At 40.1% G+C, this 25193-nt stretch overlaps 2 protein-coding genes across 3 annotated transcripts in view; one reads left to right on the forward strand and one right to left on the reverse strand.

Annotated features, from left to right (window-relative positions):
* Nucleotides 1-820: 820 nt before the first annotated feature.
* styk1a (serine/threonine/tyrosine kinase 1a) lies at nt 821-11387 on the reverse strand. Of its 2 annotated transcripts, none has more exons than XM_080863287.1 (10): nt 11126-11387; nt 8230-8288; nt 4895-5128; nt 4551-4787; nt 4189-4370; nt 3444-3524; nt 2765-2973; nt 2529-2569; nt 1894-1990; nt 821-1208 (listed from the first exon to the last, which is right to left on the reverse strand). In XM_080863287.1, the coding sequence occupies exons 2-10, from the start codon at nt 8285-8287 to the stop codon at nt 1013-1015; spliced, it is 1335 nt and encodes a 444-aa protein (XP_080719413.1). In that variant the 5' UTR covers nt 8288; nt 11126-11387; the 3' UTR covers nt 821-1012. The 2 variants fall into 2 exon arrangements, with proteins under 2 accessions (XP_080719413.1, XP_080719414.1); XM_080863288.1 differs by lacking the exon at nt 11126-11387 and adding an exon at nt 10472-10643.
* A 3603-nt stretch (nt 11388-14990) lies between these two features.
* clcn1a (chloride channel, voltage-sensitive 1a) overlaps nt 14991-25193 on the forward strand; it is a gene marked incomplete at its 5' end in the record, with an annotated part of 52158 nt that continues 41955 nt past the window's right edge. Inside the window, 7 exons of the mRNA XM_080863283.1 lie at nt 14991-15041; nt 22248-22545; nt 22630-22761; nt 24034-24167; nt 24283-24360; nt 24461-24539; nt 24823-24948. Coding sequence (XP_080719409.1) covers nt 14991-15041; nt 22248-22545; nt 22630-22761; nt 24034-24167; nt 24283-24360; nt 24461-24539; nt 24823-24948 — 898 coding nt within the window. The remainder of the gene's footprint in view (nt 15042-22247; nt 22546-22629; nt 22762-24033; nt 24168-24282; nt 24361-24460; nt 24540-24822; nt 24949-25193) is intronic.

Raw genomic sequence — 25193 nt, forward strand, 5'->3', positions numbered from 1 at the left:
GTTGGAGACCACTGTGATAAACTATAGACTGTAAATGAAAAATGAATGTAGTCATGATGTCATACGATCACAGTAGCTACATCCATTTTAGAGGCTCCGTGGTTAGTTTTGGCTTCAGCCGTGTTGCTGTTTCGGAGTCGGTAGAGACCATGTTTGGACCATACAGTAGTTTGGCTTTAACAAGTTGTGTTGATAAACCTTACAGCTCATGATCCTAACCTAACAGGCTTATGTGCAAAAACACATATTTTTAGGTTCTGATATTTTATTTTATTATATAGAACACCTGAAATACAACTGGTTTGAATCTATAAGGTGCTTCTTCCCGATAGCAGTTGAAAATACGTTATAATTCAGATAATTCAATTAAAATAAATAAATAAAGATTGTGGGCACATCCACAGTACAAAAACAGTTGTGAGGTCCACGGCACTGACTCCAGTTAGCAGAGGTGAGACTGGCCACAGCTGCCTGTGTTAGCACACCTCTCCATCAGGAACACATGCACCCAGCTCCAGTTTCCAGGTGGATGACTTAAATAAAGAAACAATAACTTTATGTACACCTCTTTCTTTCTTTCTTTCTTTCTTTCTTTCTTTCTTTCTTTCTTTCTTCTCTTTCTTGTGCTGGTCACACATGCCTCCTATATCAGTGGCAGTTTTGTGCTAGTCTTTTTGCATCCTTTAAACCCCTGACCTGTAGTGATGCCATCTAGAGATCAAGTAGGAGCTGGCCTCATCGATAAAATTAAAGCATGCATTACATTTTTTTAAAAAAAAGATTTTTATATCTCTTGACAATAATTTTGACAGAGTAAATGTATTTTTTACACTGAATATATTATTCTTTAAAATATAAAGTGTTTGTGCCATGCACGTTTTCCTACAATACTACCAAATACAAAAACGTTATAAACAACAATTATAATGTGCACGTTTCTGCGAGTTCTTGCACCAGTCCTCGGTCCTTCATGAAAATCGGCGTGCCACCACCTCTGATAACAACCAGCCAATCAGAGCACAGCATAGTTGTACGCCTCTGCAAACCCCGCCTCACTCAAGTATTTCTCGAATATGAATGGCTCAGTCACTCTGAGAGCTGTCCGCCCATTGGCTGAGCTCTCCCCGGCTTTCAGCATTCTAATCAGCTCCGACGTGGAGAGCCGGCTCTTGGCCTTGAAGTGGCAGCATGACCTGATAATGGAGTACCTACACCAGCGTGAAAACAGAAAACAACTGTGAAACCGTATGCATATGAATACTGGTATGAAAAACTAATAGCTAACAATAATATTTCCACTGAGACGTCGGAAAATAGGTAACAAGAATGGAAAGAAGTGTGACCAAAAGCTAGTAAAACTGGAAGAAGCAGGTAAAAGTATCGTGTCTGTAGGGATAAATTATCCCTAAAGATTAACTGAAATGTTTAAACTAAATGGAAATAGATTCAATGACCATAGAAAACGTCAAAAAAATTGTTAAAAGGCTACAATGATGCAAAATATGCAAATATTGTAGTAAATGTGTGAATGATACATGGCTAAAACATTCAGGTTCTGCTTCTGATTATTAGTATACAGCCAAAGTTTACCAAGCAGACCCAAACGCTGACTGTTCAGACGTGTGAGACTGTAAAAGAAGATGCACTGAAAGTAGTTTTAATAAAAAATAAATTAATTTGCTGGTTGATGGCGTAAGAGTAGGTGGAGGCAGCCCAGTGTAGGCACACCTGAACGAAAAGACTGGATTCTTTTGGATTATTTTTTTCAACCCACATGGGGGGAAACAAAGCTCAGAAACGTCTCCTAAACAGTCACGGGCTAAAGGTTGGACATCTTTGTATAAGCTGATGATTAGTGAGTGATGCAAACTGCTGGTCTGCTGTTGCTCTTACAGTGAGTTGGAGCAGGTGTCCGGTCGTTTGAGGTGACTCCCTCTTTGGAGATGCTGCAGAAGTTCAGACGACGGGACCTGAGCAAATGGTGGGTCACCTGAAAGGTTGGAGTATACAATCTTGTCACAGAGCACACTCACTGACCATGTCAGCCAGTGTTGTGCCAAAAAAAGTGATTTCCATTGTTTGGGTTTTTTAATGTGTGTATTGATCAAGAGACTTTAGTGAACAGGAATTATAAATAAATTGAGTTTAATACATTTATCTATTCTTAAAATAACTGTTTTTGCAAAAAGGACTGTTTTCCAGTCCTTTTTGGCCCCTACAGGAATGTTGTCTGTGTTTTAAGGTGACTTGATATCATTCATGGGGGATACACTGACATATGTTTCATACATTATAGGCCAGAAAGTCATTTATAGAAGTCTAAATATGGGAAATCACTTTTTAGCATAACACCAGTATTGAATTATGAGAAACACACTTGTATATCAGATTTAGAAAATTTCTCTCCACCCAAAACTCCAGTAAAAGGAGAGAGACTATAAAATCCTTACATGTCACAGAACTAATGGGGAATTTCATCACCCTTTAATTTTCTTTTTTCTTTAAAAAAAAGAAAGAAGGATACTTACCTAATGTGACCATTTCATAGATGAGGATGCCAAAGGACCATCTGTTAGAAAAGTTCAAGAATGGCATGTCAGTTTTCTTGCTCTTCCTTTTACCTTACTGAGTGTAAACACAGCGAAATGTGCTGTTAATGCAATAGTTTGGACTTCTAGCATCCAGGGATGGACTGGGACATGAATCAGTCTTTGACAACTCTGTCCATTGACGGGGATCTTTTATTCTCACAGAGGACACTCACACGTCGCTGCTCTTAGTGATGGGTCTCATGGCCAGCACTTCAGGCGCCTGCCACTTCTTAGTCACTGTATCTTCTCCCGTTGAACTGCCCTGGGTTCTCCTGCGGTGGGCCGGGCCGAACCCCCACAGCTTAGCTGTCATGTCTCCACCAACCAGAATGCTGCGGGCTCCCACGTTGCCATGGATACAGTTCTGACTGTGCAGGTAGTCCTAGAAGATGTTCAGACAATTTCAGAGTTAGTGAGCACGAGGGCCTTTAGGAGATGTCCATTACTACAAATACATAAATAAAAGAAATAAAACCATAAGCCAGACTTCACAACATTAACATCCAGCGCTTAGGGGCTGAATGTTTGCTTGGTTAACTTCTGATTTCTCAGTGAAGTCCAGTGTCCCGGCTCAAATTTGGGTGTAAAAATGTGATTTCTATGTAATGTTTTTAGTTTGAACAGGTTTTTGGCACATTTCTAAAATATGTGTTTTCTTGTTCTTATGAATGCATCTCAGATATATTTGTTTTGCACTGTGTGTAATAATTTATACTGTATTTATGCTTTCACTGAATCCACAGTTGTAGTTGCTGTTTTTAAAGTGCTTTACAAATAAAGTTTTCTTGGGAAGCAGTTTGCTCAAAGATCGTGAAGCAGACTGTTGGAAGGGCAGACAGCTGTTTAACCAACCAGAGCAGAGGCCACTTGTGCTGCCATGGTGAAGATCCTCTTCTCTGTCATGTCACAAGAAGGCTGTAAACCTGAGTTATCCTTCAGTGGGAGAAAGGTGTAAATGTGTCAGACTCGTTACATTCAGAAAGTAGACATGTTACTATAAACAATCAGTCTTAGTGAGTATTCACTTTGAAAGCTCTGAGATCTTTCCTCTCTCTTTATGGATGTTCATAATTAGCTCCTATCCTAAACCGTACACCACTAGACGAGGACAGACTGTAACTGTCAGGTTATTCAAATCTTTTCAGAAACAGCTTACGTTGCACTATACTGCCCCTCACAGGCAGATGGCTGTAATTACTTCAGTCACCATTAAGTTTAGAGTTCATAAGCTAAACATTATCCTTCTATATAATATGTGATTAATATTGTATTTATCCCGTTTACTATGTTTAGTTGGTATAGTGTTTTTTATGTTTAACCTCAAAAGGTTTTCAGCCAAACTCTTGGGTTGAATGATGTATTTTACCATTAAACTGTGACTTAATTTATTTTTCTTGTTTTGTTGCTCAATTAGCAATTTTAAACTTGAGAAACCATTACATTATAATTTGGAACTAAATACTATGTTATTGTTTTATATTTAATTGTGTTATTGATCCTTTTACTTTGCATGCACTGTGGCAATTCTTGTTACTGCACTGTAAACTTTACTCCCAGAGCATGCTCAGCATCATGAATAACTAATAGGTTGCACTACCTGTCTGCATCTCCACAGGAAGCCCAGCAGGTCTCTCTGCTGTAGCTCTTCCACCACCATGACTAAAGGCGACTGCGCTGACATAACGCCGAGCAGCGCAGGTATGAAGGGATGCGGCCCCAATCCAGACACAAAGGAAGCAAACCCCAAAAACTTCTGTTTCTCACTGCTGGTGGCTGTTTCTGGGAAAAATAAATATTTGATAACAGAGTTAGACTTAACATTTCCAGTTACTGTCAATAATTGATCATGTTTGACTTTGAAAAGCATTTTGGACACAAAAAACGGAAAACACTTGTTTGTAAGCCATTTTGCAGGTATACTTTGCAAAACCAAAACTTGGTTCAAGCAGCTCAGTTTACCTTTCAGCACCCTCAGCACGACGTTCTTGTTGTCCGTGCGTGCTCTGTAGAAGTTGACTGTGTCATTAGGGTGGATGGAGAAAGTCTGCGGCAGTGCAGCAACCTGGCTGAAGGCTTCATGATGCCTTTCTGTGGACCTCTGTGGTGCTACAGCCATCGTTGGCCTGACATTCTGCCGCACTTGTGTAACAGACATTGGCAGCTCTTCATGTTCCAGTGGGTTGATGCCAGGGGGCGCTGTTTAAGGAAAGAACAGTGGACATTAAGCAGATGTGCATGTAAAGATGAAAAAAGTTAAAATATTGATTAAATGTGCACAAAGAGACTTCTGCATGCTGGCTCACCATCAATGCCCTGCAGATGAGATCTGTGATGTTGGTGCTTGGTGCGATGCTGTTGCTGGTGATGCCTCTCTGTCTGTCTGCGTGATGAGCTGTGGTAGTGCTGGGCCGTTCTGACCCGTGTCCGATTACGATCACAACAATACCTCAGTATAAACAGGGGCACTAAGGTGACCAGGGTGCCGAAGAGCAGCAGCGCGGGGACGATAATAACTTCCACCTGATATTCTTTTATCGCTTAGAGGGAAACACAGGAGTTCATGTGTAAATTTCAGGTCAGATATGCACTTGTTTATTAGACTTGCAGTTTCCTCGTTGCACTGTAGAAGAGGGTGTGCAGGTTTATTTTTGCTGTTAAGCGCAGGGCATGTTAACAGGTTAAGTATGTTGGCTGTTACACCTCCTGCTGATAGAAAAGTCTACCTAGACAGTGCATCATTTTCCATTTACGCCTACGTGAAATGTTGGTATTCAGCTAAACAAGACTGTAATTTGACGAAGCGGCTTTCACCATCGATCTGTCTATTTTAAAGATAGAAGCTTGGGAAGTGGAAAACAAAGCTTGGGCCCTTCATTTATCCCTGATATGATAACGAGGTTACATTATTTCAGGGAATGCAGGCATAGAGTAATGTGATTGTTGTGTTTTGGCTTTGCTTTCTATTGCTGGCCTAACTGGCTGATAACCAGCACAGTTTCCCACAGATCTGGATTCTTTAGTGGGGTCAAGCAGGTATTGTGGGAAAGGTCCTGCCTTTCCCACAATACCTGTTCATTCCCAGTATGATAAAAATAAACCTTTTTATGAATTTGCTGCTGGCAGCAGCAGTCATGGTTCTAGTCTGCAGCCTCGGTGAGTCTGGTGTAGAATCTTGTGAATCAATTCTCCACCTGCTTTAAGTTGTTGTTCAGCAGACCTCCAGAGCACAACCAGGACTAATTGTCACTGATCTAGCAGATATGAAAACCTAACAGTGGAGGAGCCAGGGTCAGCTGAACTAAAGTAATACAATTTTCACAATCAGAGTGTGGCGATTGTTCACCTCGATGACATCATCCTGCTATATTGGTATTGATACACCATAGATGGCAAGTGAAGTGTAAAAGGCAAGTCTCCTGCTATACTGTCCCATCGGGCTGTGGTTAGATAGTAAAACTGGTTTCGACTAACTGGAATGAGTCACTCTGGCATCTGGAAAGTTCAAAGAGCATGCATTCTTTGAGTCCATGCATTTTGATTAGAGCTAATGAACTAATTATTTTTGATAGCTGTGAGAAATTCAACTCGTTATTGAGCTAGTTGATTGCATCAGATCTTTAATTTTAGCTCTGGCTCCACTCCCTTCCTTTTTAACTCACATATAACATCAATACAGTGATCGTTAACTGTAGTAATCATTAATCCATCACAGTTGATGTTGAAATCTTGAGCTTAAGCCTTGTTTGTTTTTTCTTGTACTACAATAGATCTGCAGAGCTTTCAAAAGCCCTGCCCTTTTTTTTATGTTGTTTGGCATTCATGTATTAGATTTGGGGGCTCAGCCTTCCACTGATGTTTTCACTGTTTAAGCTCTACCTGCTTTTTCCACCTGCTTTAACCTTTAACCCACGTTGTTAGAAAGAGCAAACTGGAATGTAAAACTACTGGTACATATAGTCTCTATTACATTCTTAGGTGTGGTGAGAGCCTTACAGAGTACCATAAATCATTTCCTGTCATTTTCATTAAAGGGCTTGTATTAGCTTGAGCTTTTACCATTTCCATGTTTACCAACCCATCACATCGCCCCATTCTCATTCTGTTCTATTGAGAGTCAAACAAAGACTGAGCTCATATGGAAAGTTTCTGAGGTTTTGTCAGAGGGTTTTTTGCATTTTATTTTATTTACCTGAACAGCCAGGTGGCTGCCCTGCCTGAGCCTGGTTATGCTGGGGTTGCTTCCTGATAAAAGGGAGTTTTTCCTTCCAAGCATCACAGAGTGCTTGCTTATGGGGGGGGTGGGGGGTTATTTTATTGTCAGGGCTTTCTCCAGAACGCTCTAGTGTCTTTACCTTGTCGTATAAAGTGCCTTTAAGTCCCTTTGTTGTGATTTATTGTTGTATAAATGAACCTGAATTGAATTGAACTGAATCTACAAGAAGAATCTGAATTTTATTTCTTCTGTTTTAGTAGTTGGAGATAAAACCACAGGACTTGACCATAGAAAGTTAAGGAAACACAGAACATTATGGTAGGCTCTAAAAAACAGTGAGCAAAAAAATAAAAAATAAAAAATAAAAAAATAAAAAAAAAAAATAAATAAATAAATAAATAAATAAATAAATATATAAATATATAAATATATATATATAAATATATAAATATATATAAATATATAAAAATATATAAATATATAAAAATATATAAATATATAAAAATATATAAATATATATATATATATATAAATATATATATATATATATATATATATATTAATTACACATACATACAAGGCCTGAACCGTGTATTAATGGTTCAGGCCTCTAATGGTAGTGTCATGGTGTGGGGATATTTTCTTGCCAAACTGATCAGGCCCTTAGTACCAGCTGAGCGTCACTTAAATTCTACAGCCTGCCAGAGTATTGCTGCTGACCATCTCCATCCATTTAAAAACAGTGCACTCTTCTTCTGACGGCTGCTTCGAGCAGGATAATGCACCATGTGACAAAACTCAGATCATCTCAAATTTGTTTCTTCAACATCTCAACGAGTTCAGTGAATTCAAATGCTCTCCACAGCCACCAGACAATAGAGCACTACTGGGATCATGAACATGCAGCCAGTAAATCTGCAGCCTGATGCTGTTATGTCAATATGGAGCAAAATCTCTGAAGAGCACTTTGTTGAATCTTTGCCTCGAAGAACTGAGGCTGTTCTAAAGGAAAAATGGACTAACAGGACTAACAAGGCATGCCTAATAAAGTGGCCAGTGAATAGATGGAGTAGATGTTCATATTTGCAATATATTTCCAAAGATTTGTGACTGGGCTGAAAAGGAGCAGAAAATGTAATCAAACACATGAAAAAACTATTTAGATGCACATTAAGCTTTGGGTTTCTTAGATACTGAGTTTCAGGTTTCAACTCAATCAAGTACAAGATAAGCTGTTAAGTTGGTGTCATTATAGTCAAAAGTTCATAATAAACAAGATGTCTGGAGTAGAATAATTTGTAAGGTCACATAAGCTTAATAGAAGCGTCTATGTGATCGCCCGAGAGAAGAACTGAAAGGTCCAGGTGGGAGAGATTGTTCAAGGAGGAAGCTAAGGAAAGGAATAAGTAGGATTAGAGCACTTACTGCACAGGGTGTCGTTCGATGCACACACAGTAACGTTTGTAGAGCTGGATGATGACATGCTGGAGAGGGAAAGCAGAACACAGATCAACGTTACTATGAGCTAGATATCCCTGCTCAGCAGCAACCTGAAATCCTCACAGCTTACACAGTCACTCAGCTAGTGACTGTATGAACAGTGAAGTTCAGTCCAGCAGGACACACACCCACAGACATACAGACTGTTAGTGATCAACGTTAGCAAATCAATTCAATATTGACTTTGCCCTTTTATTCCATCTAGATTCACATAACAAATATTAGCAGTGACCTTTTAATCTGGACTAACAGAGCAAATATACCAGGGTGTGCTTGGTGAACGTGTGGTGCTGACCAGCTATTGGTTACAACGATAATGGAGAGAGCAGATGTCATTATAGCCATCAACTAGCAGTGACCCGAAACCCATAAAAGCCTCGTGACGTACAGCAGCCGGTTCAACTAATTCAATCACACAGGTGATATAAAAAACGTCTTTAATTTGAAATGGTAAATGGCCTGTACTTGTATAGTGCTTTACTAGTCCCTAAGGACCCCAAAGTGCTTTACACAACAAGTCATCCACCCATTCACACACACATTCACACACTGGTGATGGCAGCTACATTGTAGCCACAGCCACGCTGAACATTTTTATTAAAACCAGAGTTTTTCAAATATTATTCATCTGAAGGTGGCTCTGTACAAGGAAAATCATCATCGTCATCTTTATTTATAAAGCACTTTAAAAGAAACCACAACTGATGCAAAGTGCTGTCCATTGGAACTAAATAATGAAATTATTTAAGGTACAAATAAAAACTAAATAAAGGAAAAAAGTAAAATAACTAATTAGTTAATAATTCATTTAATTACAAGAAACCGTGTCCCGCTGAGGCCAAAAGCCAAAGAATAAAAATGGGTTTTAAAACGTGTTTTAAAACTTGACAGTGAAGGAAAAAATGGGAAAACAAATACTGATGTAAAGCACAACACTAAAGAGGAAATGGGAGATCTGAATGAAAACATTTGCAGCATATGTCTCTGCAAATGTCTCCCATGCACGTTTGACTGCGCGTATTTGCATGTGATGGCTGTTCATTCCCAGTACGATTACAGTGCTATTGGGTCATAAATGGGGGATTCAGACACACACTTCTACAACCTTTTTCTTCTCAGGGAAGCACACTCTCCTGTTTGTTTAATTTGTTTAGCAAATATAGACATGAGTGTTTCACACTTGGCGCCTGATGTTCAGGTGATCACAAGAAGAGCATCATTATTTACTCACAGATGCGATAAAGTCATTAAGCAAATAAAACCTAATCACATGACTCGGGGATTAAAGTCACTCAGGTCACGATATTGGAAACAAAGACTTTTTTCTGCAGATGCTTAAAACAGGTTATTCCAAAAACACAACCTCGTTCAACAAGTTTGAATAATCCTGTTTGTAGCAGATGAACAAAAATCAGCTTATCTTAAATTGCTTAAAAGTTCAACAGTTGTCTGTAATTATGGTTGTTGTTATATAAATTTATGAAATTAGTCTCATGGTTTTCTCAGTAGTGCCATAAAACAGACTTTTGAACACTGCTGAGACTGTTTTTAGATTGCTGACCTTAACTTAACGCTGCAGTTTTGTTTCTGGTTTGGTTTCTATCTGCAAACTATTGGATCAATAGTTTCCAATGTGTGGTTGGGGGGTCCGTGGCATCACTTGGTAACCAGAAAAGCTTTGTTCATGAGTCTTAAGCTGTCAGAGAAGACTGCGCCATACAAATCATCTGATAGTTACTTTGTTTTCTTTCGAAGAAGCACAAAAATAGTCAAAGGAGCTTGCAAAGAAAAGCGTCTGGACTTCTTTAAGTTGCTTGAAGACGTTTCACCTCTCATCCGAGAAGCTTCTTCAGTTCTAAGGTCAAATGGCCGAGAGTCCCAGATTTAAACCTCCTTTCACACCTTGGCTCAGGCGATTAGAGGATCATCAGGGGGTCCTTTTGTCCCTCTGTGGGGGGATACTCCCACTCATAGTGCGGCACTCAATCGTGATATGTATGAAGTTATTAACATCTCAAATGAGTTGTACAGTATGACTTGTTAATATAAACCAGTACTTCATGTCACCATATTGAATGTATTTCTGAATGGAGAGGATTGTTTGAGAAGTTTCCTTTAAAGTCTTCTAAGTCAAATAATGTTTGTTAAAAATAACACGCGTGCCTACCTTTTTCTTTTCAGTCATTCAAACAGCAGTTTCAGCACCACAGGCTGCCGTGGTGAAGCAATGGGATCAAAACCATCAACTGCGACTGATCTAAAGGTACGTGTGCTTGTTCAGGTTCTGTAAATGAAATGTCATCCTCATCCATCAGAGCTTATTACTGACTGACTGCTGCTGTGACACATGCACGCACACACCCTTACAGAGACACACTGGTATGTGGTAAGCATTTTTAAAAGGCAGAACATGCATGCACACATATGCGTGCACGCACAGTCTCTGTAACTTGTGTCAGTGTCACTAAACCAGTTTGTCTGCATTGTTCTGTCATAGTCACACACTATGACAAAACCAAAACACGCCTGCACGCACAACAAAAGGCTCTGCCATCTCTCTATACACACATGCACAGTGAGAACAAACAGGAAAAATTTAAGACACACACACACACACATATGTGCAAATGCTAGTGCACAAAATTAAGGCATCAGAACACGTAGCCGGTGTACTAAATTTACAGTGATGTGAAACTTCTTGTTCAGTCTTCAATTTAAAAGGAAAGAGAAATCAAGCCTCAAATTAAAAATCTGACCACTGTTTAATATCATTTCATTTTATTTAGTATGTTAGTCTGACACATATATATTTGAATCATACCTGCTGGTTGACTCTCTGGTGCTGTGTACGTATCAGATTCTGGATGCTTCTTGTATCCAAAGCATGTAGTTTTGTCCTTAGTCTCATATAAGCTACGAAACAAATACAAATCCTCCGTTTTCATGGTTTCCTGATGTATGGAGAGAAATCCACACACAGACACATTTCCATTGAAGACATCAGTGAAGGTAGGATCTGTGTTTCAGTTCTCTCACTTGTGACTTTTCTCCAGTCTTTCTCTCTCGGTCTCTCTGCCTCAGGTTAGCCACACCCACCACCGACACTTTTTCTTTCTCAGCTTTATCACCTGCACATAGTCTGCAGTCAGTGTTGTATTTGTTTTTGAGTGTCACTGCTCATGTTTTCTCTCTGTGTATGTGTGTATGTGTTAGCTGGGTGGATTTATTAGCTGACAAACTTGGAGTTTTCCAGTGGGTGGAAATGCGTAATAATTTTTATTCCATCAGCTGCAGAAAAACTGGACTACATAGCAAACAGTCTGTTTAATTGCAGACTTGGCCTGCAGTTAAATGTAGTAGTTGTTGAATATACACAGACAGTGAAAGCTCAAACAGTGCACCTGTCCAACTATCGTAGCTGAATAAATAATGATTCCTCCACTATACTGCAGTACTGAGATTTATTTACATATTAAACAGGCAACTCTCAACTTGATCACACCTTTCCACTCTGTTTGGAAAGGTGTGATCAAGGGTGGTTAGTTTGCACTTGTTAAAGCAGCTGTGTCTGTCCCATATGATGTGTGGTCCAAGCACAAAACACAGCAGAGCTTTCTCACCAGTGCTTCTGCGGGACTAATGCAAAGATGCACACTGGGGAGTTAATTTAACCCTTCCAACACAAATCCTGGTTTAGCAGCTGTAATTAGAGTGTATAGGTGGACTATTCTGGTATTAATTAGTGACATTTCCTCTTTGTTTTTCTTTAGGCCTACACTTCAGATGAAACAAAAAGATGAGCAAAGTAAACCACATGCAGATCCATTTTGAAGAGGCCTGAAGTCTCAGTAGGAACAAACATATCCAAGGCACACTCGAATATTTGTAGCTTTTGTGTGAAAGCCTGTGTGAAGTGTCATTGTAGTGGCCTTGCTATTGAAGGCCACAGGTTTAATCCTTCTTGATTTTCCACTTTTACCTTCCTTTAGGAGCACGGTGAAACTGCCGTGGCTGTTTTGGTTTCAGCCATCATGGAAATCTCTCCTGGTGCTCTCACTGCTGTCTCTGGTTTCAACCTGCACAAGTTCATCAGGGCAACACAGAGGTAACCAGCACTACATATTGTGTGCCACACCTCAGCGTATGTTGTTGCTGTTTAGGCTTTTTATGTTTAAGACACAAGCAAAGATTTTATGTTTTGCTTGAGTTGTTTAAAGGTTTCTGATTGTGTTGTTCTGTGTTTCTTTTAGCTGCTTCTGTTCTGAGAAAGAACTTTTGATATTGTTTACATTTCTGAGGTTTTGCTTAATCATGATTATTGTTCTGTTAGGCAGCCCATCTGTTGCTTCAGTCACTATTTCTTTGTTTTCCACCTCTAGTATGCATTGGAATTCTGCAAATGTGTGTTTGAAAGCAGATTACTTCACTGTCTGAAGCTTGATTTGTACCACAGCATTAAATATTACACCCCACATGCTGTAACCTCTGCTGTAGCCTGACATACACGCTCCAAGAAAAGCAGCTACATGTACACAAAACAGATTATTATGTACACCTGATTATTACAAGGGTAATGCCCCTGCATCCATTTTCTTAATTGCTTATCCAAGTTAGGGTCCCGGGAGGCCTGGAGTTCTTGTTGTCATAGAGCTGGACAGGTTGGCAGTGCGTCACAGGGATCATCCAGAGAGAAATTATAGCAGCAATGGCTAATATTTTTAAAAATTTAGACATACACTCATCTGCACTTTTAGGTGCACCTTGCTAGTACTGCATTAGACCCCCATTTACCTTCAGAACTGCATCAGTTTTCCACAGCATAGATCATGTGAATCTCCGATGTGTTTTCCAGTCTCCTATTGTCCAGTTTTGGTGAGCCTATATGAATTGTATGAGTTTCCTGTTCTTAGCTGACAGGAATGGTACCGTGTGGTCTGCAGCTGTAGCTGTGCTCCCTGGTTAAATACCTGCTTACCTTTGTTGTAACAAATGGTTATTTGAGCTCCTGTTGCTCTCCTGTAAAGTTGAACCAGTCTGGGCATGTTTTCTGACATCAGCAGGGTATTTTTCACCCAGAGCTGGTCATCTTTACGTCACTGCCTGAATGCACCGAGTTGCTGCCATGAAACTCACAGTTTAGATATTTGCATTGACAATCAAGTTTACAGGCATGTCTAACAAACTCACTTGTCCCTCATTTTCATTCTAACAGGTCTTTGAGCCAGTTTTTCTTTCTTTTAAAGCATTTCATTTGTAAAGAAACAAATTCCCAGTGTTTATTTCCTCATTCCAGTTTGAATAACCCAGTTTCATGTGTGACTGGAGAGCAGAGCAAACCAGTTCAGCCATTATAAGGATCTACAGCAGCTTCCTCGTGCAAAACTGGTCCCTTGTGCATACACTGATCTTTTTAGTTCAAATTTGGCTTTGTGTAATGTAAGCATCTGGACCTTTCACAGAAAATATAGCAGAAAATAAGGAAAAGCATGGTGGGAAAAAGTGCATTGTTTTTCTTCTGATGTAATGGACAGGCTGTAAAACAACCTTTTTTTGCGCCACGGACCGGTTTATGCCCGACAATATTTTCACGGACCGGCCTTTAAGGTGTCGCGGAAAAATACAACAAAATAAAACTAGTACAGGTACCAAAAAAAAGAAGATTTATTCATAACACACGTGAAAAGACCGGGAAGACCGAGTTAAAGATAAAAACGATAACAAAATAACGCTGAAAACCGATAAAAACCCTGAAAACCAGACATTTCACACCTGAGCCTCAACTCTCGCGGCCCGGTACCAAACGACTCACGGACCGGTCCGAGGCCCGGGGGCTGGGGACCGCTGCTCTACAGGGATCAGCCATAAACCATGCTGGACTGTGGTTACTGCTGATTAACACATGAGACAATTTATCTTTCCAGATTCTTTGAGAAGTTCTCTTTTGGTCCCTTCCTGCTGAAAGGATTCATTTTGAATTTCTGTGCTTAAACAGTCTACATGTAAGGAGCTAACAGATTGAAGAGTTTTGCTTTTTTTTTTTTGTCTGAGTTTTGAAAAGACACGTTGTTATTGTGCATGTTTTCACAGAATTTGCATAACAACGAAACAAATTAAACTATTTAGCATTCACCACCTGTTCTTTAGCACTGAAAACACAAAGCGCTGACCTCTAACACTGATAATCAGACTTAAACTACCTAGGCAGTCAAAATTAGCAGCTAGCTAATTAGTGGCATATTTTAAAAACTGCATCTTATTTAAAAAAAACAAACAAACAGATCTCTTAATACTGTTGGATGGATTAGTAACATCTTAACCCAAGGTTGAATAACCAGGATTCCCCTCCAAAGAAACGCTGAGCTTCTCCCTTTTCATGACCTGGTTGACCTGCAGCTCTTTAAATATTGAGCAACAACTAGTTCAGTTAGTATATTATTCACTTGGTATTTAGTCTGTCTCATTAAATCTGAGTTCATTTTACAGATAGCTTGGAGTACTGCAGGGGTAACCCCAGCTGGAACTATTTGTGTTTGTGTGTGCGGTGTGAATCCATGCCTTTCAGTGTATGTGTGTATGTGCGTGTTTGTGTGTAAGCGCGTCCTGGCTGTGCGTCCACAGCAGTACTGGTATTGCTGAGACAGACGGTGAGCGGGTAGGTTTATTTTTGGGTCAGTGACAGTGTGTCAATGGCTGCAGATGCGTCGGAAAGGAAAGCTCTTAGATACAAGCAAACCCTGGTCAGTGTCCCTTCTCTTTCATTTCTCTTTCGCTCTCTGTCTGTCTCTGTCCTTGTGCCATGTCTACACCAGCCTTGATGTTTCATATCTAGCATGCGTCTGCAGTTTTGTTGCGGGAGTCCTGCATAACGCACCTGTATCGTCCACACTAATCTGCGTCCTTGTGAATGAACAGCATGTGACAAGGTGATGTGTAACAGCAGTATCAAACACACGGGCGTGCAAACAGGTGCTCTGATGCTGTGCAGCTCCTTCGCCCCTGTGACGCTGTCTCGCTACTTGTTTCCTACCGTCTCTGCTGGCCACCTGTTTGCTACCCTCTCTGTGCCTCGCTTCTTAAGCCCTGCTTGGTCTTTGCACATGTGGGACAGGCTTCTGTGACAAGTGCATGACTCTGCATGTCAACAGTTTCTGTGTATTAGGGGGTTTTGTGCGTGTACATGTGTATGTCCCAGGTGGTTTTCCATATGTTTCCAAAGAGGGGAAACCTGACCATGCATTTCCAGCATTCATGTAGCTGCTCGTGTCTTTTGGGACAAAGCAGTGTGAAGAGCGTCTCTCAACATCTGGCGGGTTTTCATTACAGCTTTGAGAGGTTCTGTTACACAACTCTGAATCGTCTTTTTCTTGTTGTTGAGTTGTTTAGGAGACCAGAGAACTGGAAACATTTTTGTTTGTTGTTTTTTTGTTGGTGTTTTTCTTTTCTTAATATCTGATTGTTCACTGTTAGCTTGTAATTTCTATTGAATAAATGTTTTTTTACATCTACAATAATAAGCAAAAGTTTAGTTTTTTGAGGTGGATCAGTGACGCTCTATATTTTTATTGTGTGACTTTAGTAGAGTGGCTGTCATTGATTCATAGCTGATTCATTGATTCATGTCATGGGTCTTGGCCTTGCTGTAGCTCATCAGTTCATCCCCTGTCTGAACCAAGCTGTTCAAGCTCCCTTCCCTCTTTTTGTAGGACATCTTTCTTATGAATAGCTTCCTCGTGCAAAACTGATCTTTTTAGTTCAAATTTGGCTTTGTGTAATGTAAGCATCTGGACCTTTCACAGAAAATATGGCAGAAAATAAGGAAAAGCATGGTGGGAAAAAGTGCATTGCTTTTCTTCTGATGTAACGGACAGGATGTAAAACAACCTTTTTTGCGCCACCGACCGGTTTATGTCCGACAACATTTTCACAGACCGGCCTTTAAGATATCGCGGATAAATACAACAAAATAAAACTAGTACCGCTACAAAAAAAAGAAAAAGATTTATTCATAACACACGTGAAAAGACCCAGGAAAACCGAGTTAACGATAAAAATGATAACTGAATGATGATAAAAACCCTGAAAACCATAAATTTCAGCCTCAAGGCCATCCATGGCCCCGGACCATGGACAGCTACTGTAAAAGATAGTTATGGTTTAATTGAAACATTTATTCTAAATGATTTCTGATTTTTAATGAAATTGAATATTATAATGATAAGAAAAGTTAGAAACCCTGGTACACAACTGGGAAACAGAAATCTCCCATGTTGTTACTGACACATACATGCCACATTATACTGGTTTGTGAAGCGAGTGGTACACATGAGTGTATTTCAGTGTGTTAAGAAGAGAAATGTTAAACTCTTTTTGGCTTTAGTTGCCAGGATAACAGTTTTAACAGTCTTTTAAACATCATAAATGTTCATTAGGTAACAAACAGTGGAACATAAGAGTGATGACTGCTGACAATATGCCTTTGTACACATATCCGTATACTGAAAATTGTTATTATGAATCCATGAATTCAATTTCATGCTGTATTAGATGGAAATGAACATTCTTTGCTTTCATAAATAATGACTCCTTTAAGTGACATCACAAGTTTTAGAGGTAGCTTGTTTTTTTTACTTTACACTGCTGAATATTTAAAGCCTATCAAATTAGGATTGAAATCCCCACACTCTCAGACCTTTCTGAAGGTCTATTTTATTTATACTTTCTGTATTTTTACTTTGTGTACTTGTAAGATACTCGTCCGTGAAGCTGCCTTTGATTGCAGTGCTGTCTTTTTAATCTCCTGAGTCATTTTCCTGCTTAAATCATGGTTAGTTAAAAGCAAATAAAAAATATATATTAAAAAAATCACTCTGACAGACTAAGCCATACAGCAGCCCTCCTCAGTGGTGTTGAGAGCCTGGAATGTGAAGGCTGGTGATCAGAGTGACCTATAGAATTTAATGGCTGTTGAAATCGTACGCCTACGAGTACCTGAGAGAGTGCAAAGTTATCTAATCTGTCGTGTGTGTGTGTTTGTGCTTTTGGATACTATGCATGCTGTGGTAACATCTTTCCCATTTCTTATGTGTCCTTTTTTAAATTTGATAATAAAAAAACTCTGACAGCAATTTCTTACAATCAGGACACGTGGCCAGAGAGCTGGCAGTCATGCAGAGAATGCGTGGAGTTAAACCGGCCTCTATTTTAGAAACGCTTCATATGCGTCGGCTTTGACTGCACATGACGACATATAGTGGCTTAACTCACATTGTTATATAAATCCCTCTCTGTACAGAGCGATACCTGCTCATGATGTGACATAATTCAGTTGGGAAAAATATTAGTAAATTATCCAAAAAGAACAAAAAAAACCTCTATCTTCCAGAGCAGTGTGGTTAGAGACAGAAAATGTATCAGATTTATGGTTTCCTGATTTTCTTTTTTCTGTTCTGTTTATGAAATGCACAGAAAATATGAACATTTCATTGAGTTTCTTTTGCAATATTTGTATAGATAATCAGTGGTTAGCACTGTTGTGTCACAGGAAGAAGATCCTGCTCCATCTCTGCTCCTCCATCTGGCCTGGTTTTCCTGTGTGTAGTCTGCATGGGTGGGTTCTCTCTGGGTTCTCCAGCTTCCTCCCACAGTCCAGTTCTAAATTGGATATAGGTGTGAATCTGAGTGTGAATGGTTGTCTATCTCTGTGTTAGCCCTACGGCAGGCTGATAACCTGCCCAGGGTGTGCCACGCCTCTCGCCACGTGACAGCCCGTCCACCATATGATAGGTGGCCCAGTTCCAGTCTGTCCTGGCTGGCCCTACCAACTCCTTATTATAAGAAGTTAAGTTGCCACTGTCCAGCTGTAGGTACTTCATGCCAACAAGCACAACAACAGATCAAAGACCCATTTAAAACATTTGCCAAGTTAAGAGGTCAGTCTGACTAAAAAAGCCTGGACACTGTGTGCATATATGGTGATGACCTGTCAATCACAAAGTAACCACACAGGTTTGGCATGGCATTCTCTATAAATGTTATATAATTTGAAAAATAATATAGAATTTCTTAAATGAGCCTCAAAACTAACCACCGAGCCCATGAGCTCATTAAGAAAGTGTTTACTGAGGTCATAAATCAGTGCAGAAGTAGTGTTGTTTCTCTATTGATTGTTATGAAAACGGACGTCTTTTCTTAATAAGAGTCGCTCCCTGTTGGCTGTTTGAAATATTGCATTTTTTTGGCAATTGTCCCACTTTTCAGACCCAGAGGTACGTCTGTCTTTGATATACTGAGTGTTTTGGAGCAGTTTTAATCCCGTCATACTTCCTTTCGATGTATTCCCAAAGCGAACAGGACCCAGTTAGAAGAACACAGAGTAAATGAATGTGAGACATGGGAAAAACCGTGGAATACGATGAGGCATTGAAATGTACGATGGTAGGAGAGAGGTGTGGGAAATGTAATGAGGTATATTGGATCACACTGGTCCTAAATTTAGCCCAGAGTAGTGTTTCAGCGGCAAAGAGAGAGAGAGTGGTGAAGTAAGGAATAAGAGTAGGGTGCAGTGAAGGAAGGGGGCACAAGTGATTAGTGCAGAGTAGAGTTTCAGTGGTCAAGAGGAAAACAGGAAAGAGGTAAAGGGGACAGTGTCAGATTTCTGACAACATACAGTACTGCGCACAAGTCTTGAACCACACCTCATGTCTTTGATTCTTGCTTCCAAGCAGCCAGACGTTCGTGGAATTTTTAAAAGTAAGTAAAGAGCAGTAATTCTCCGGGATTTCTTAAGGTCTTTCAAACTTTGTCTTTGGACGTTGGCTGCTTTTTCATTAGTCCTTTTACTTTTCTTACTCCAGTTAATCGCTTAACACTGGCCTATTTAAGCACTTAAGGGATGAATGAATGTTGTGTCAACACATAACAGACAACTTAGCAAAGAAACAATTTTAGTTGGTCAGTTGAGCCAAAGCCTCATAAATCATCTCAGGCTCTCAAGAAGGAAAGAGAAGAAGGAAAGTAAAAGGAAAGGCTAAGGATGCCAAGTTATAAATAAAGAACATTTTAAGGCCTTCATTTCTATTGATTGCATACTGCCAAGTGTGAATCTACTGCCACAAGGTGTCAGCAGCAGCAACATTGTAGCAGCAGTGACACAGCAGAAGTCAAATCTGGCCCAAGTAGAATTTTCCCTGAAAATTGGATGTAAAAGTAACTGCTTAACACTGTTTTTTAACAGGCCGTGTTGAAGGATAAAGGCAGTCATACCAACTATTGGCTTTCATGCTGGTTGGAATTCTACAACCTCCGTTTTTGCCGTGTATACTCTTTTTACTCTTTTTCCAACTTTATTTGCCTCTTATCCATTTTCCTAGCAAAATACAAGAAATGAAGTGTGACTCAAAAACTTTGCACATCATTAGTATGTGTGAGATTTGAATCTCTTAAATTCAGAGTGTTTTTATTGTTTGTCATCCTAATAACCAATTTGTCCACATTTTTTCTGTTATAGTATTGATTCAACAATTTTAATTCAGGATTCCTTCGCGCCATCTGTTTGCATGTTATGGAAATTATGAGAAACTTCTTATGTAGAATGCACAAAGCATCTTTTTGTAATGTGCTTTTGTATTTTAAAAGCTTGTTTCACCCAATTTTACTGCTGCTTAGATTAAAAGAGTGCTACACGTGTGATCCTTTTAACTTTTATCACATGAGCTCTGAGTCAGGACGTCCGTGCCTTGCTCTGTTGTTTGAGCCTGTGCTGTGTGCAGGCATTCAGTTGTAGTACTTTGTGTGTTATGCTGCTCAGGTTTCACCATGCATTGACTGCCATCTATGCACACAAACACACACAGACACACAGCATGTCCAGCGCCTTATGTGCACGTGTGTCTGTGTATCTAAATCCATCCATCCGTCAGTCGGCCTGTCCGTGAACCTGCTAAATCAGAAGGCGTTGAAAGGATCACACGTGGACGTGATATAAGCGACAACTTACCAGCTTGTCACTTATATTCCTGGGTTGCTATTGTCTGCTGTTCATGTACCAAAGCACATATGAGGCTCGGTCCTGTATTTGTGGGGCAGTGCTGGAGTTTTTTATGGTTCAAGTGTAAATGGGTAAATGAGCTGGAATCTCTGTATCCACTCTGCCTTTTGTATCTATGGAGTGACAATGAAATTTAAAGAATACACAACCTCTGTGACTGTGGTGACGACTAGGCCTGATCCACCTGTCAGGGAGGTTTGTACACATTTGCATCACATTTGCACCGTAACAGAGTGAAACCATGGTAAAGGTTTCACACTCAGATTACATTAAGTGAAGTCAAACTTTACATTCAACTACTAGTTTTAGTAAATTGTTACATTGTGATTTAATACTATATAAAAAAACTAGTAAAAATACTTTTTATTTGCAGCTGTATGATGTAAATATATGACATCAGAGAATATGATGAGCGTATTGACTGTGCACCAAAGCATTTTTTGTCAGTATGCAGTTACACTAAGGTGGCTACACTATGTGTCGTTGAGTTTATGTGACTCTGTTTGTTGCATTTACAGTTTAGTATTTTTGCTTTCCTTGCAGCTGCATTACTTCTGTGTTTTAACTACAAAAAATCTTTTCTTTATTTTGTCTGTCCTTTCATTGAAGTGAGATTCCCACAGAGAGACTGAATGCACCTTTCCTCTGTTTGGTTTTGCAGCAGATGACATTTTACAATAGTTAGCGATTGAAAACAGAGGCGGAGTTCTCAGTACAGCACTCCAAACTAGTCCTAAACAGTTCGGCTATGTGAGAAAGAATAAATTGAGAATTGTGATAGCAGCTTTTGCAGCGTTCAAACTCATCCCGTGTACATTGAAAATGTAGTTTAGATACAGATATAATATTTGTTGGTAGCACTTGAGACAGGACAGACTTTGAACACATGTAAAAGAATTTCACACATGTGCATATCAAAATATTTGAATATAAACACATTTTACTTCTAGTGGGTTATTTTTTTTATGCTTAATCAAATGATGAACTGCTAGTCTGTCTCCCATTGATCTTCTTTTGTCTGCAATTATTGTGTAATTTCCCAGCAGAAGAACCATAATCTAGCTCATTTAAAACAACATATTTATGTATTAAGTATGCTTGGGCAATTCAATAACATTTTCACCATCAATTCAGCAGCTCTGCTTCGAACGTGTGTGTGTGTGTGTGTGTGTGTGTGTGTGTGTGTGTGTGTGTGTGGTGCAGAATCTCTGTCAGTATCTGTATACAACCCTGCACAGGATGTACTTGGCCAATCACAAGCAGTATATTTATCCAGACTTATGAACCAAATGTATAGGCTGGTATAGGAGTGACAAGCCAGACTGAGTAGTTAGAAGAACGTTCCTCACACTTTGATTTAACTCATCAATCTCACAAAAGCAGAGGTGTCCTAGTTTCCCCAGCATTTAAGTGCATCGTGCATTAATGAATCTGTGTGGAGCTGAACTGTGGACACATTTAATAACCTGAAATGAAGAAAATGATCACAAATATTTTTAGGCATTAATGACATTAATTAAATCTGAGTTTGTGTCCATAGATCAGGCATTACATTATATTTGCCACCACTTTGAGTCCAGTCGGGTCTTTATTGAAGTGAAACCCAGACACTTGTAAATGCGACAGAGGAGAATTAATCTCTTCCCCAGATGTCCCGGACAGTTTTCATGGAGTCTGTCCAGCGGTGATAAATCTAGAGGCAGAGTCCATGTTTCCGTTTCCATTAGAGCCGTTTGGCTCAACACGTGGTCCTGTCTAATTTTAAAGTGAACCCTTCTTTGCCAGGCTGCCAAAAGGAAAACACTCCTCATTCTCACTGTCTCAGGAACTACCTGTGCATGTTCATGTCTGATGGAGTCATGAAAAGACAAAAAATTGTTAACTGATCATTTGGCAGCTCTATGGGGAGTACCAAGAAAACCAAGGAGGCTCCGGCAGACGGGAGGCCACACGCCTGCTGACTGAGAGGCAGATCAAGAAACATGGGACCCACCACCGCAGCCACGCCAGGACACGGCACGGACATGGGCGCCGTGGCCAAAACGGATACCACAGCCGCCATCAATACAGCTACTACAGCAGGCAACGGAACAGGCGTCAGTCCAATATGGAGACCGATGCTGCTGAGGAGCAAACAGCTGAGCCCGACCTCGCGTCCTCTGTGAAGAAGAAGCGCTCCTACTCCAAGTGTAGAGGTGAGATGAGGCAAAAGTGAAGACAGAAAATGATGCTGTGTGAGTGCCACGTTTAGAGCTTCTGGGATGTGTTGGTTTCTGCAGACTGCATAGCACGAGTGCAGCGATTCCTTGTGACCAGGTTGGGAGAGGACTGGATCTTCCTGGTTCTCCTGGGCATCACAATGGCACTGGTCAGCTGGACAATGGACTACGCCAGTGCAAAGAGTCTACAAGGTAGGACTGTGAAGCAAAAACACGAGTCAGGTGTTTGTGCAAGAAGCACTTTTCTTTCTGTCCTCTTTTAATATCTAACCATTTCCCTTCCTCCCTCTCCTTCTATCCATGTAATTTGGTTCTTTTACTTCTTCTTTTAATTTACTTTGTTTTTGCTTTTTTCTGCCTCTACACTCGTTTTCTTTTCCTCCTTAAATTTCCTCCTGCATCAGCCTATAAGTGGATTCACGGGGAGCTGAGGGGGAACATCCCCCTGCAGTACCTGGCCTGGGTATCCTATCCCCTGATGTTTATCCTCTTCTCCTCCCTCTTCTGTCACCTGGTTTCCCCTCAAGCTATTGGTCTGTACCCCTGTCTTTCTCATGCTTCTGTGTGTTTGTCTACCGTAACGTGTAATCCATAGATTTAAAAGTGCATTTCAAATTTAGTCTGCACTCTTAAATACTGGGACAGGATCAGACATTTAGGTTCTTATTGGTTATGAAATTAAGAAAAAAATAGGGAACTGAAGCTGAGGGAGAACATCTCCAACTCATTTTCTCTGCAGCCATTAAACAACCGATCAACAAAATAGTTTTTCATTCATCTAAACTATGCAATTTTTCACACTTTCAGCCCTTTATGATGCTTGTTTACCAACAGCAGCTTTACAGAGGAAAGTTTTTGCATTGCTATTGTTTTCTGTCTGTTTTCGTTCTCACGGTGTCACACAGTACTGCTGTTTTGTTGTCTCACAGATAGACACAAGGTTTTCCTTTGGTTTGGTGCCTTGGGACATATGGATGTTTGTAAAAGATCTCTCACATTTGTGTGCAATCAATATTGTGCTTCATATGGTTAATACTGTGGATTTGATTTGATGTCTAAACCTAAACAGCAGGCACAATGAAGAAAAAGAAAGAATCCACCAAGTGAAACAAAGCACAACAAACACACAACATAAATGAACCACAGTCTCCTGGCTGGCAAACTTTTGACGCTTTCTCCAACCTGCAAATGTGGAATTATTTTGTAACTTTTTCCCTCAAGCATCACTAACTAATTGCAAAGGAAAACTTGTAATTATTTCTGCAAGCAGCATTTGACATAAAATGCCACTTGCAGAAATGTTTGATGCCCTGAATGAAAATTAATTGAGAATTTGCAACAAATTATTCAGAAAACAGCAGCACCAAAGCCATCTGAGACAAGTGTAAGGTTAGGAAAGTGTGTCGAGTCATAAAAGGTTCAGAACAGTTATTATTATTTTGTTATATAACCCTTCTGTTCTAGGTTCTGGTATACCAGAGTTGAAGACCATCCTGAGAGGTGTGGTACTAAAGGAGTATTTGACTCTGAAGGCGTTCATCGCCAAAGTCATTGGTCTGACGGCTGCTCTGGGCAGCGGCATGCCTGTAGGCAAAGAGGTGGGTCAGCCCAGATAAATGAAAAAGCTTCTCGCGGGCTGTTTCATTTCATCGAACCATTGCATTGTTTTATTTGATTAACCTTTTTCTTTTTATGCTCCATTCCTGCACTCAGGGCCCGTTTGTTCACATTGCCAGCATCTGTGCAGCAGTTCTCAGCAGGTTCATGTCCTTTTTTTCAGGAGTTTATCAGGTAAGCTGATGTCAGGAAACACTCGAATTTCCCTCTGATTGAATATTCCTTATTTATATGTTGTTTCAATGCTGACTCCTCCTCCTCTCTGGATCAGTAGAATCCATACTGTTACACAGACATCCTGACGGTCGGTTGTGCTGTCGGGGTGGGCTGCTGCTTCGGTACTCCGCTTGGAGGTACACATCCTTTTCCCTGTGCTCCTCTGCTCTCTTTGTCTGACTCATATCCCTCAGGAGTGCATGTAAGACAGTCAGACCTCTGCTTTGGGTATTTTCATCACAGTCTGGTGCACACAGGAAACCGAAATTCAGAGTCAAAAACGGAAAATATCAGAATTCTTATGTTCATCTACAGTCAGTTTTCCATATTGCAGAGGTTTTAAATGTAGATTAGTGTGATGATGGAAGTACACATCTGATACATGACTAATTCTCTGCTCTTTTTTTCTTCCTCCACCAGGTGTGCTCTTCAGCATAGAGGTAACATCTACATACTTTGCTGTAAGAAACTACTGGAGAGGATACTTTGCTGCTACATTTAGTGCCTTCATATTCAGAGTGTTATCCGTGTTTAATAAAGATGCAGGTATGTGTGCAAATATATATATACTACTTTCCAAGACATGAGCTAGAGGGAGCCCTCTCTCCACGAAGCAAAGTGTCATGTCTTTATATGGACACTGACAATATGTGTGTACTGTAGTTACAGCACTCTCCCTCCACTAGATGGCGATCTCCTCCTTCATGTAGCAGCAGAGTGTTTCAGTGCCTCGCTCGCGTCTCCGTGGATGTTTAACCAATCATTTTGCTGTACAAACACATTCCTGTGAC

The sequence above is a fragment of the Rhamphochromis sp. 'chilingali' genome (genome assembly GCF_963969265.1).
Source record: "Rhamphochromis sp. 'chilingali' genome assembly, chromosome: 17".
NCBI classification, from domain to species: domain Eukaryota; kingdom Metazoa; phylum Chordata; class Actinopteri; order Cichliformes; family Cichlidae; genus Rhamphochromis; species Rhamphochromis sp. 'chilingali'.